The sequence below is a fragment of the Saccopteryx bilineata genome, chromosome 5 (genome assembly GCF_036850765.1).
Source record: "Saccopteryx bilineata isolate mSacBil1 chromosome 5, mSacBil1_pri_phased_curated, whole genome shotgun sequence".
Classification (NCBI taxonomy): domain Eukaryota; kingdom Metazoa; phylum Chordata; class Mammalia; order Chiroptera; family Emballonuridae; genus Saccopteryx; species Saccopteryx bilineata.
The window spans coordinates 208,611,051-208,625,240 of record NC_089494.1 but is presented as its reverse complement, the minus strand read 5'-3'; the positions used below and the strand labels follow the sequence as shown (position 1 = coordinate 208,625,240).

The 14,190-nt window shown below is 43.1% G+C and overlaps 1 protein-coding gene across 1 annotated transcript in view; it reads left to right on the top strand.

The window, feature by feature from the left end:
- Positions 1-11,571, top strand: part of PARM1 (prostate androgen-regulated mucin-like protein 1) — a 106,772-nt gene extending 95,201 nt beyond the window's left edge. The window contains exon 4 of the mRNA XM_066279244.1: positions 9,946-11,571. Within this exon, the coding sequence (XP_066135341.1) occupies positions 9,946-10,030 (85 nt within the window). The 3' untranslated portion in view covers positions 10,031-11,571. The remainder of the gene's footprint in view (positions 1-9,945) is intronic.
- The last annotated feature ends 2,619 nt before the right edge of the window (positions 11,572-14,190 follow it).

The window sequence follows — 14,190 nt, the reverse complement described above, 5'->3', positions numbered from 1 at the left end:
CCCTCCTCCTTCCCTTTTACCTCCCTCCACCTTTTGTTCTAAATGCATGCCAAATCAGTCTAATGATGGTGTCCTGTAATATCACCTGTACCTAAGGTAAAAAGAACAGGAAAGCCAGGTTTGGAAAAGAAATTAGAATTAAAGGGCCAGCACTATTTTTGTTTAAAAGCCTTTATAAAAACCATCTGTAAGTCTCCTTCATATTAGGCCCTGGCTGGTTGGCTCAAAAGTAGAGCATTGGCCCTAAATGTGGATGTCCCGGGTTCAATTCCCATTCAGGGAAGACAGGAGAAGCAACCATCTGCTTCTCCATATTTCCCCTCTTCCTTCTCTCTCTCTATCTCTCTCTTCCCCTCCTACAGCCATGGCTCCCTTGGAGCAAGTTGGCCCCATGGCCTTGCCTTAGGCACTAAAATAGCTCTCTGCCTGCCTCCCTGCTTCTCACTTAAGGGTAAAAAAAATACTCTTCATATTAAAAATAAATAAGACTTTTCTCTTCATTAAGTATGTATTCCTTGAGCAGCAAACTTAATTTTATGAATTATACCTTATTGAATGGCACTCTTTTTCATCTGGTTTAATTACTTGTTTATTACTGCAGATACACTGTATATTAATTATGAGTTAAATTGGCTTTTTTGAACTAGTCTAGGAATTCATTCCTACTTTATTACAAAGTTTCTCTTTGTGTTGGGCAGTGCTCAAAAAAAGGGACCTATGACTAATTTAGAGTCATTCTGTAATCACCACTGGTGAGTTTCTGAAGGAATATGTTACCAAAAATATGACCTCCACTGGCAGGTGGCTTGAAATAGAAATTCTTCCCTCTTGCCACACACTAGTCAAAAATGATGTTGAAATAACCTAAAGACTCTTCTTCTTTTTTTTTTTAATTTATTATTTTTTATTTTATTTATTTTATTTTTAGAGAGGAGAGAGAGAGAGAGAGGAGAGAGAGACAGAGAGAGAGAAGGGGGGGAGGAGCTGGAAGCATCAACTCCCATATGTACCTTGACCAGGCAAGCCCAGGGTTTCGAACCGGCGACCTCAGTATTTCCAGGTCGACGCTTTATCCACTGCACCACCACAGGTCAGGCAGGACTCTTCTTCTTGACTTTAGGCAAGAATTCAAATTTACCATCTCAACCGTACCACCAACTACACACAGGCAGTCTAGAACAGTGATTAAGAATTCAGACTGGCCCCTGGTCAGTTGGCTCAGTGGACAGAGCATCAGCCCAGCATATAGACATCCCTGATTCAGTTCCTGGTTAGGGAACACAAGAGAAGCAACCACCTACTTCTCTCATCCCCCCCCTCTCTCCTCTTCCCCCTCCTCCTCCCTCTTCCACTTCCCTCCTGTAGCCAGTGGCTCGATTGGTTCCAGTGTCAGCCCCAGGCGCTGAAGATAGCTTGGTTGATTGGAGCATCAGCCTCAGACGGGGGTTGAAGGATGGATCCCAGTCAAGGAACATGTGAGAGTCTGTCACTCTATCTCCCTTCCTCTCTCTTTAAAAAGAAAAAAAAAAATCAGACTCCACAAGAGGGAGACCTGGATGTGAATCCCGGCCCTACCATCTGGAGCAGGGTCTAGTGTGACCCAAGCATGTTATGCAGCTTCACTCACCATCACTTTCCTCCCTTGTAAAAAGGCCATAATTTTAACTCTCTGATAGCCTTGCTGGGAGGACTGTTGGATATTGCTTCCCAAGTATATGGCTCTGCCATCATCATCATTATTATCATCCTCATCCTCAAAGTGGTCTACTGGGAGGAACCCCAACAATAGGATGGTTGGCTGATGACGGTTACTAGGTATTAGCCTTTGCCAGACATCCTTCTGAGCATGGGAGCAGGGTTGGTGGAGAGGGAGAATAGCATCAGTAATGAGACAGTCCTGCCATCACAGAACTTACTGTGTTTGGAAACTTTTGTTAGCAGACCATTTTAATTGGTTCTAATGAGTACTGATTAAAATTGTATAACATTTTATTTTAAAATTTTAAAGTATATTTTCTCAAGGCATTCTCAACACTAGATAAATGTGGTGAGTGATTCAATTTAATTAGTCATGATTTCTTTCCCCCATATGGGTCCTCTCTCTAAAATATAGAAAACCTACCTCCCCGATGGTACAAGGTTGCTATTCATCCGTGGCACTACAGACTTAAGGATGAATGGTGATCATATCTCTGTTTTGAAAGCCCCTAAGGAAAACCCCATTCCGTTGCTCTGTTATTTTGGCAAAATGATAATGTAAGAAGGTTAATAACTATCATGAATCTTAAGGCTATGCTAAAACCCTTTCAAGTGTTGTTTTGCCAGATTCTTGGAAAGCCCAGCTAATCATTCATCAAAAGTACATTTGCTCAGTTGACAAATGTGTGCGTGTGTGCGTGTATGAGCATGGTTATGCATCTGTGCGTGTACATGTGTGTGTGTGTACCTAAGGCTGGGTTTTGCCTTGGCTGGAAATTTATTTTTATCACTCTCATCCCAGATTTCTGAGAACAATAACATGCCAAGAGGTCTATTGTCTGTGGTCATTTAGCTCACTTGGCTGGAGTAGCAAGCGACTGAAATCACAACCCATGAGGGAACCATTAGCTTCTGGCCTGAAGATCGGGCTATGTCCCTGCAAATGCAAGAGTCCACTTAGAGGGCAGCCTCACAACCAGAAAAAGGCACACCTTGCAAGCTCTGCTAACAGTATCTTACTAGTTGCACCCTTTTTCCCTGAGTTCTACGTGGGCATCATTACCCATACGTTTTCACATTCCTATTCTTTGGGGACCATGACTCCAGTTTTGTCACAGTGTCTGCTGCTTGGAAAACCACATATCTCTGAGACCTAAGCCACTTTTGGATGTGGCTTCTAGAAATGAACTGCCCTGAACCTTCCGGGGCTCTTCTCCGCATTTTAGCCAGCTGCAGTGCGGCAGGTATGGAGGCAGAAACCTGGGCTTTGGGATCGGGGTCTACTTACCATTTAGGCACGTTATAATCTCCCTATGAATATTTTCATCTACAAAAATAAAGCTAATAATACCTATCCTTCCAGCCTGTTTTGAAGATGAAGTAATAAATAGAAAGTACTCAGAGAGACCAGAGAGCACGGTGGTTAAGGAGATGCACCCTGGGCAAGATTTTTTTTTTTTTTTTTGTATTTTTCTGAAGCTGGAAACGGGGAGAGACAGTCAGACAGACTCCCGCATGTGCCCGACCGCGGGATCCACCCGGCACGCCCACCAAGAGCGACGCTCTGCCCACCAGGGGGCGATGCTCTGCCCCACTGGGGCGTCGCTTTTGCCGCGACCAGAGCCACTCTAGCGCCTGGTGCAGAGCCCAAGGAGCCATCCCCAGCGCCCGGGACATCTTTGCTCCAATGGAGCCTTGGCTGCGGGAGGGGAAGAGAGAGACAGAGAGGAAGGAGGGGGGAGAGGGTGGAGAAGCAAATGGGTGCTTCTCTTATGTGCCCTGGCCAGGAATCGAACCCGGGTCCCCCGCACGCCAGGCCGATGCTCTACCGCTGAGCCAACTGGCCAGGGCCCTGGGCAAGTTTATTAATCATTCTGTGTGCAGTTTCTTCTTTTGCAAAATGGGACTATACTCACACCTAATTCAGGATTATTGAAAGGATTATATTATGATACAGATAAACATACGGTGCCAGTTGAGATTAGGACGATGGAAGAGCTAACTCATGTAATTGTTGTTAAAACAATGCTTACCATCCAGATGCTTAGTAAAATAGTACCTGCCAGCAGTCCCATTCAGTAGCCATCGGGGAATCAAAGGAGAGGGGAGTCCAGCTAGGAAGAGAAAGACGGCACCGCAGCTCACTGGTCTGATGTTCCATTCTGGCAGTTTCAATTGTGTTTTTTCTAAATGCCCAGGAAGTTGCATCCTTGTCATACATTCATAAATAGAAACTGTCTCCGAACAGTCCTTATTCCGGGGCTTCTTTGCAACTTTAAAAGAAAGCAAAGGCCTTGCCTGCCTCTTGCAAAAGGGTGTCTTTAATTAGTGATGATTGAAGAATGAGGTAAGTCGGTTTTGTTCTGTTTAAATTGGCTCAAAACCATTTAGCCACAAGATAATCCCTTGCGCAGGAGACCGTATCTGCTATCTCCAGCAATGTGGATGCTGCTATAATTAGGTGTGCTGGTAACCCAAACAGACACTACGGCTGTTCCCTTCACAAAAATAAATGTGATATTGATTTATAGACACAACAGGGCCTGGATCTGAAGGCATCTTGTTAAAAGTCACCTGTTTTGCTTTAAGTCTTCTGGTGATTATATTTTATACAACGGGATTCTTTCTGGTTGTTGTTAGGTTTAAAGAGTAGACCCAGCCAGTCATAAATGCTAAGATATTGTAGAATTTGTGATCTACAGATTGCCTTTTTCAGGTCATCTTTGGCATTCTGGAAGTCTAGGTGACTTGATCCTCTACCTCAACCTTTAATGTGCATAGGAATCAATGGAAGAGTTTATTAAAAAAGTAGTGTTCTGGGTCTCACCAGAAAGATATAAAGCCCCTGGCAGTACCTGGCATGTACTAGTTGCTTTATAAACACTGTTGTTGCCTGAGTGTGTGACTCTAGGTTAGAAAGTTTAGGGAAGACAGTGCTTGTTTTCTCCAAATCAGGAGAAACTAGGTTTAGAGAAGGGGAAGCCATGGGAATCGGTTCAGCCACACACTTGCACTAGTTACTTCATGACTCTGAACGTGTTTACAGATACACAGGTGTTCCAGTGGGCGGACCTCTTTGTCATGAGTGTTTGTCAGTATATACTATCTGGCAGATAATTTTAAAATATAAAATAAACAAATTTTATTTGTCCCTTCAAAGTCAATGTGGTTATTTAATGATTAATTTGAAAGTAATTGCTTTTTCAAAGAAACCCAGACTATATAAAGAACACTTAGTAAATGATATTTAGAAATGTTTGCATCATTGCGATTTTGGTCATAATAAGAAGAAACTGATAGAATTCCTGATTTATGATACTCATTCTGCCACAAACTTGGTATGGTAAACATGGACAAACAAAACCACCCCGAATGGTCAGTTTTCTTGGCTTCAAAATTCTAGCTCACAATTCTTAGTTTTGACAAATGCACCATGATTCTGTAAAATGTTAACATCGAGGGAAGCTGGGTGAAGGGTATATGGGAATTTACCTCTGTATTTTTTCTATAAATCTAAAAGCATTTCAATATAAGAAATTTGTGGTTTTTTAAATTATAGTTCTATAGCTACCACACAGATGTGTGGTCTGCTGCAGCCCCGGGGCCTTTGCACTTGCTGTTTTCTCTGTCTATAGGGTTTGTATCTTAGGCATCTGTGTGACTCATCCACATCTCCTTAATGTATCTGCTCAGATTTCATCTTAGTGAGACTTTCCCTAATCACCATATTCAAAATTATAATTCCCACCTCCAATTTGGAATTCCTACTTCCTCTTCCCTGCTTTATTTTCTTCTGGTGCATTTATTACCATGTGCCATATTATTTTTCATGTCTACACTAGAATGTAAGCCCCCTTAGCACAAGAATGTTGCTTTTTTAATTCATGAAAGTATTCCTCCCAGCCCCAGAATAGAGCCTGATAGATGGTAAGTCGTCAGTGAATAGTGAGATGAAAGGGGCCAGGCAGGGACATGGCAATCGGAAAAAGAAAGCCACCAATGGAAACAAAAAAAGGAGACGGTGACAGCTGCACCAATCTAGCTTTGTTAATGGATGATAAGAGTCTAAGGCTTCATTACGAGGGACTAAAGCACTAAGCCATGTCTTCTTCATCTTTCTATCCCTCCCTCTCAGCACACAATAAGCACTAGTGGGTGAAAGGCAAGACTTGCTCGACTAAAGAGGAGAGGAAAGGTAATAAAGTTGGAGCCCTGGTGGGGATCTGGGGTTGACCTTTATGAGGAGAAGGTGTTTTCTAAAATACATTTATTTCAACCCAAGAAAAGTAAAACCTCATTTATTTTCAGACATTTGAGTTCCATTAAGTATTGATGCTACAGTTATTCTAAAATAGGTACCATTTTGTAGTTGTGGAGAAGGCCTCAAACCACAGTGTCACCACCACATGTACCAGTTGTCATCAACAAGGATTCAACAATTGGGAGCGGGGTGAGTGGGGAGGACTGCTTCCTGTAAGAGCAAAGCCACTTGAGAAGGAAGCAGTGAGGCAAGAACTTAACATAAATCACTCCCTGTTTGGTCCCCTTAGGTGTGCCCCTAGCTAACTGAACCATACGGTGCAAGAGAGCAACACTGACCATGAGCACAGAGACATTGGTCAACGGGGACTGAGCACTGGCCAAGTGCTTCAAAGCCACGTGATCACATGGGAGAAATTTAGCTCTAATTCTCTTTCCTCTTCCGATAGCAAAGGTCAGAATGGTGGCTTTTGTGTTCTTTAATAAGATGTTTTCACTTTGCCACAGTTATATTGCACAATGGATTGCCACAGGCCATACTACTCCCTACTGGCGTTAACCAAGCAAACTCCGTATATACCACTTATATGCTACCGAATGTACACAGTTATCATCAAATATTTACAAAAGAATCACGGCTTCAAGAGAAATATATTAGCTGTTCAGAAAATAAGAAAAACATTAGACACAGTCTGTCCCCAAGAAGTTTCCCATCCAAGGGGAGCCAAGGCACAGCAAGTAGAAATAGAGCTATATTGATCGAATGCCAGTCTTCACTAAGAAATTGAATAAACAAAACTGCCTTGATCTGACAATGATGTCATTTGTACAGATTGCTATTCAGATTGAAATTAGATGTAGCAGTGTTGCATTACAGAACGGGAGACCTAGGTTTTAGAACCAGCCGTACCATTAAATCACACGATAAAGTCATCTGGATTCTCTGAGCCCCACCTTCCTAATGTTGGGAATGGGAGTCTTTTCAGCTCTTAGGCTCCACAAATGACAGTCTGAAAACCTCTACCATTTCCATATTTTTAATCCTCTGTCTTTGCTTCAGCATGATATGGAAATGGTTTAAGAAGTTTTGACCTAGATACGTAGTTTAAAGTGATCATTAATTATTCTCCACTTCTCTCTCTCTCTCTCTCTCTCTCTCTCTCTCTCTCACACACACACACACACACACACACAGATGTGTTTGTCTATATATGGTAGGATTCAAACAAACCTGGCTTGGATCCCAGCACATATAATTCTTCTTGTTTATGCTTATTAATATATTAAACAAGCCCTCTGGGTTCAGAACATTGCCAAATACGGTTTATCTGTGTGTCTTGCTTTGCTCTCCTCATTTATCAGTATTTTGTTCAACTCACTGTTCAATCAAATAAGAAGACTAAAAGAAACGAAAGGTCCCTCTTTTTCCTTTATTTTACCACTGTCTGCGCAGGAGTCTCTTCTAGAGCCACAGATTCCGGCACAGCTCTGATCAGACAGTCTTACCTGGATTAACCATAATCAGTAAAACCTGATGACCAGAATATTTTTAATCCTCTGTCTTCGCTTCAGCATGATAATAATATTTAAAAATTCAGATAACAATAATATAAGAAGCTGGTTTCATAACTGTGCCTGGGGTAGCTGGTGGGAGGGAGGCTCACTTTTTACTCAATGTCTTTTTTAATACTTACAGATTTGCCATGCGTTTGTGTAAGTTTCATTATAATAAAATTTTAAAAAGCAATATTGGCCAGCACTTATTGTGCATTTACTATGTGCCAGGACTTTTATATGCATTACCTCACTTAATCCTCCCAACAACCCTAACGCAATATTTTTTAAGTTTCTCCATTCCCTAGATGAAGAAGCAGGGAGTTAAAAACACATTCAAGGATATACATCAATTGGCCCTACAGACATCTTAAGGAAATAAAATTATATGATAGAAATAAAAATGGTGTGAGAAGTTAAACTGCCATACAAAGATGAGGCAGGAATGCCCTATCGATAAAGGAGCGTGTTTATTAGGTAGATGTTGGCCGGGCTTGCAACACTCAGTCATGCTGACATTTAGGCTCGGCTCCAGTCTTGTAATCCCCAGGTCTTCACTCATCCATTCTACAGCTTTCATTTCTCAACCATCCTGTTAAAGGATTTGATTGGAATTGGAGGTTTTAAACTTGGGAGGGGGAGGATGTTGGCAATGGATAGCTAGTGACCTCATTTACCGAAAACTGGCCTCTCTGTTCCTGTCCGTCTGAAGATCGGTGGTGTGTTATTTGTGTGATTTCTTCTCTTCTCACACTCAGAGAAATGAATGTGGGCCTTTAGAGAACACAAAACATATTGTGGAACACTCTCGAGTTTCCAGGTGTACAGACTGGGTCAGCTGAGTCAGCTGCTGGAACAGAAATCAGGATTTTGCAGGCTGCGTTTGAAACCTAGCACATCGAGGATCTGGTTCTTTTCAACGGATCATCTTTACTAATATGCGGCAGATGGAAACAAGCTTCAGAGAGTAGCAACAATTATTTTAGCAACAACTATAAGTACAGAAAATGCTTTCTGTGCCTCTCAGATTATACTTTTCATTTTGTTTAATTTTTATATCTAGTTAAGACAAAAATCAGGGGGGCTGGGCTGATTTCCAGCGGCAGGTGTGAAAGTTCACATGCCAGCACGAAACTGGGAGCCGCACGTGTTCATGGTGTGATGTTTTCCCAGTCTTGTCATTAGTTTTAGTCTTAAAATGACCATTATCCTTTCCAGGAAGCTCCCGATTTGTTGGGCTTTCAGGATGTATATTTCTCCAATCACTTTCTTCCACCAACGTTTATTGAGGACGTACTCTGTACCAGATGTTGTTCTGTAGACAGAGCGAAGAACAAAGAAAACAGGCCCATAATCCATACTTACCGTCTGGTTAGAGGAGGCAGGCAATAACAGAACAGATAAGCACATTTTATAGTGTGTTAGAAGGTGATGAGAACTATGAGGAAATAAAGCAGGGAGTGCTTGGAGGGTGGTGTGGGCTGGGCTGGGAGTTGCACGTTTAAATGGAGTTCTTAAGGAAGGCTTCCCTGAGTAGGTGACTTCTGTCAGAGACTTCAAGAAGGTGAGTGCAGGAGCCAGGTGGCGATGTGGAGGACAATTGTTCCAAGCAGAGGGAACCAGTAGGTGCTCAGTCCTGGAGGCAAAAGTATGCCAGGCCCGAGGGGGAAGAGCAAGGGGTCCAGGTGCAGAGCAGAGGGAGCAGTGGCTGATGTGCTCAGAAAAGTAACAAGGGCCAGACTCTTCAGGGCTTTACAGACCTTTGCAGGGACCTTGGCTGACTTCTGTTTCTCGTAGACATAATATCATATTAATTGTGGGACAGGTTCCCAGAATGGCCCACCAAAGACTGCTAAACCCACACTACCATTGAACTGAGGTGCTAATCAGCCTCCTGGAAGCTGAGCTCGGAGCCCTGGGCTTAGATCCAGGAGGTAGTGGTGTGACTCACAGCTCAGCTGGGTGACTTTGGGCATGTCAGTTTAACATCAATGGGCCTCCTATGCCTCACTGGAGAAATAAAGATAAACAATACCTGCCCCATGGCTTTATTTTGAGGCTAAAGTAAAAACAAAATATAGATACACTTTGTAGATTATGAAACACTATATACATGTTAGGAGTGGTGATAACAGCAACAGTGGCTGTGGTTGTATCATTCTTATTGCAGGGTAAATTGAGTCCAGGACCTAAGTCAAAATGCCAAGAACATGCCCTTCTCTTTTTCCCATTACTTCTTTTTAAATAGCCATGGAGGTGGGCCTCTCCTTCTCCAGCACTAGAGGTCAAGGAGAGAGACAGGACCCTGCTGATCTCAACAGAAGGCGCCATCTGGGCCCTGTGAGCCTCCCCAGTTCAGGCCGCAGGGCATGAGGCTGTTCTTGGATGAGCAATTTCTCCAAATAACCACAACCATCTTCTCCTTCCCACCAGGCATTCCTCCTACGGAAGGCTTCTGGATGATCATGACTACGGGTCCTGGGGAAACTACAACAACCCTCTGTACGACGACTCCTAACACAGAAACCACGTGGCCTGGGATGAGGGATAACTGCTCTTTATTTATAAGTGCTTATCCAGTAGAATTAATAACAAATACCTGATGCACATTGAGCGACAATCTTAAGCCCCGTTTTCTTGGTTTGGTTGTTTCATTTTTCTCCCTCTCCTTTGGCTGCTACAAAGTCCCCTTTCTGGTACAAAAGAACCATTATGTGAAGGTGTGTGGAGGCTGATTTGTAGCTGAATCGGGCCAGCCCGGCGGCCGGGCCAGACCACTACGATGGCGGCTTCCATATCCACCGCACCACAGGACCCGCTGTGAGGAGGACTGAGGAAGACTCCAGTTGTTGTGGGTTTTTTTTTTTTTGAGGGGGGGGTACTTTTAAGGGGAACTTTTTGTTTGTGGTATTTCTTAAACTTTTATTTAGGATATGACATTAAATCTCAATCAATGGAAAGGAAATGAGTACTGGGAGGCTTTCACCCCACAGGTAAGAAAGCAGGGGTTTCTCTCTGTAATGTCTGTTTATCTGGTTGTATCTGACAGGACCCCTGCTTGGCTCTACAAGCTGCATCCCAGCTTCTTAGCTGCCTAATTAATGCTAGAGGAAACTGGCGAGTGCCCCGGAGGAGGCCAGCAGGTGGAGGCGCAGAATTGCACATAGCTGTCAGATCTCGGCATACATTCTACCTGTTCTGCCCTCCGGGCCACCTGTCTCTGCTGAGGATGCCTGTCTCCTAGTCAGCAGCAGCTGGGCTCCCAGCCCCCAAGCTGTCAGTGGAGTTGCTGCTCCACAGGCGAAGGCTCTGAGATGAGCTCGGTTATAAGAGGCTGCGAGTGGCAGCGGGAGTGTAGAGTGGGGGGCGTGGAGGAGGGAGGAAACTGACACGCACTGAGTACCTCATTAGGTAAAATGGGAATCAGCTCTCAACAACTGTCAGAGGCACCCACTGCTCGGAGGAGCCCTCAGATTCCTTGCTTTGTACCCACAGAGCAACTGTTTCGCCGCCTTACTGCCTGTTGGATAATGGCTGTAAACTGGTTTTGGGGGGAAAAAATGTTTAAGACACTAGTCTATCTGCAATTGCTCAGTGAGGCATTACCATAGGAAACAGACACAGTGATTAATCCACTTATTACTCCCATACACTTATCTTACTAATTCTGCCATTTAATAAATCAAAACCCCTGGGTATATAGTCTTAAAACGCTGCATAACAAACTTTGCGGGAAAAACTGGTTCTGCAGATACCCATTTATTGCAGTGGTTTTCAACCAGCAGGCAGTTTTGCACCACCCTTGGGGAGGAGGGGGGACATATAAAAATATCTGGTGACATCTTTGATTGTCACAACTTGGGGGTGCTATTAGTGAATAGAGGCCATGGAGGCATTAGACGTCCTACAAGGCACACAATAGCCCACTGCAACAGAGAATTAAATGGCCCAAAGTGTCAACAGTGCTGAGTTTGAAAATCCCTAATTTATTGCCATGTCCACTGTGACAGAACAAGACACTCCAGATTTTGAATTAAATAAAATGATTTTTTAAATGTTTATCTCGAAAGTGTTTAATTTGTTAACTAGTGGGTTGTTTTGGGCATGCACAGTTGCCTATTTCTTTGTGTGTTCTAGATAGCTTATTTCATGGCTGTATCTCTGTCCTCCTGTAACACCTGATACTTGCAACCAGCATCTGATGTCCTGATTTTGTGGAAGAGAAAGGATGCATTGGGTCCTGTTTTAAAATGTGTGATGTTGTCTAACAGTGTCATAAAGAACTTGACACTGGTCAATTTTTATTTCCAACCTTGGACCAGCTGCCACGACTCTGTTAGTTTCCAGAAACTTGACCCTCAGTGCATCCTGTCACTCTCTGTGGCCCAGCAAAGCACTGGCCTGTAAACCACCATTACTGTGCTGTCCTATACCCCTCTGATGTCAGAGACACCAGGATCTGGGCCATTTCCACCAACCTGTCATCCCACACTATGAAAAGAATTGATTCCTAAACTCCTTAGGGTACCAGAGGAGAATGAGCAACCTCCAGAGGTATTGTACCAAAAGAGCGGGTACTCACGAGTAGAATTCTAATATCTCTGATTATTTAAAGCAAATCAAAACAAAAAATTTGAGTGGACATTTCTCAGAAAAATGTCCAAGAATGGCCAACGATACCCCCTCTGGCCAAGCGTGGCCTGAATAATTGCCCCCCTTCCCTACCTTCACTCCACGCACAGGCTTTCAGTTTGGCATAGGGTGACTCAGTAAAAACAGGACATGCCCTATCATTTTTCTCCCTTAATCAATAACATTTTGACAAAGTGTCCATGGAACCCCTTTGCGGAGGTGTGCTTCTGGGTAACACTTCTGTCATAACTACTGGATCGGAAGAACCAACCTCTTGCCAAGGGATTCTGACCAATCAGAATCCCTTGGCAAGAGGTTGGTTCATGGACTCAGCCAGCATCTTTCCTGACTGAAGGCTGTGATTGCACAAGAGCACTGTCTGTTGCCCTTATTAATCTCCAAATCCTTATGGAAAAGAGGGATCTGGACCTAACGCAGATCCCAACCAGCAGGCAGTTGACACCTCCCCCCAAAGCAACAGCTTCCTATAAAAAACAATCACACACTTTGTTATGCTAGTATAATATACCAATGGGTTGAACCTTATTTTGCTAAATAAATTTTTCTTCTTATTTTTGAATTGGCCAAAGGATTTTAGCAACTGAATGCAACAAACTTTCTATACACACACATGTGCACGCGCACACACATGAAACATGTGCATAATTGATGACCTTTACCTCAGAGAGAGTCTGTCCAGCTCTGCCCAAGGGAAGCGACTCCAGTGGGCCTAACGACCACAGACCATCCAGGGACGGGACTAGCCAAAGCATCGGAGGAGTGTCCGAGCAGCAGGGGGGCGAGCAGCAGGGGGGCACGCAGCCTCTTCTAGATTGTAACTTGCAAATGACGAAATAGAGAGATTGAACTTTGTTTTCTTTTCCTGTGAACCCAATGAACTCTCCTGCCCTCTTTGGATGTCTGTGTCTTTATTTCTTAAATGGGGGTGATGCTTTCATATCGACTTCACCCCGTGCTACCTCACAAACGTGTTGTGAGGACAAATGAAATCATGTCTACAGTGTTTTCAGTTTCTGCAGGAGAATATTTATAGACACTTGAAGTATTTTAAGTATTACATAGATATATAAGTGGTCCCAGTTTCTTGTTTGTTGTTATACTGGTGTGTTGTTTCTACTTAAATCTATACAATGACAGCTGTGTTGTAGCCACATCAGATGGCTGCTACAGCTCCAGGCAACCCCCCAGTGCAGCTGACTGACTGCGGGTTAACCATGCAGCCTGGAGCCACGAAGGTTAGTTTCCATCTCCAGATGAAGGATGGCCGGAAACATAAGTCTGTCTCATGGACTCTTGAGTTAGGATCCAAGAGGTTAGGGTAGCACAGTAGGGATACCTGAGCTCTAAGAGAAATAGACCTCTGGTCTTTACCATCTTGGGGTCTTCTGGGTTCCTAGTGTAGTTGATTTTGATCTGATATCATCTGTTTGCCCTTCATCTTACTTGCAAGGATGCATCATGGTTCAATTCCTTGCATATGGAAAATGAATTTTGCAAGTGGGCCAGATGCTAATTTGCACGTTGATTCACCTTCTTTGCCTTTAAACTCTTTGTGGCAAATTAATATACCATTTTAACTTTGATTTTAAAAGTGTTAGTTGATATTGGTAATAATGTTAACCAAGAGACCAACACTAGATTGCTTTCTTGGGTTGGGTTAGCTGACATCATTTAAAGATGGAAAGACCTGCAACTTCTTTGGTATTTGATGTAACTGTATCTACATTTGTTGTAAGACGTGTTGCATACCAATTATATCAATTAAAGTTGTTAAAAGCTTGCCTCTGACAGTGGTGATTCACATTTTGATATGTTTTATTACCCAAGCCACTTAGTTAATACCTCAATATTGCTTATATTAATCAGCGATGGCTTGTTCTTATAAAAAATTTAGCCCACATCAGTAAATAATATTTTTTGCAGAGCAAGGAAGTATCACTGATCTTGAAAAATAATTGAAGAGTATCATAAATGAAGAAACTTTCCAAGCAGTGATTTTACTCTTAACTATATACTGTGCCATAT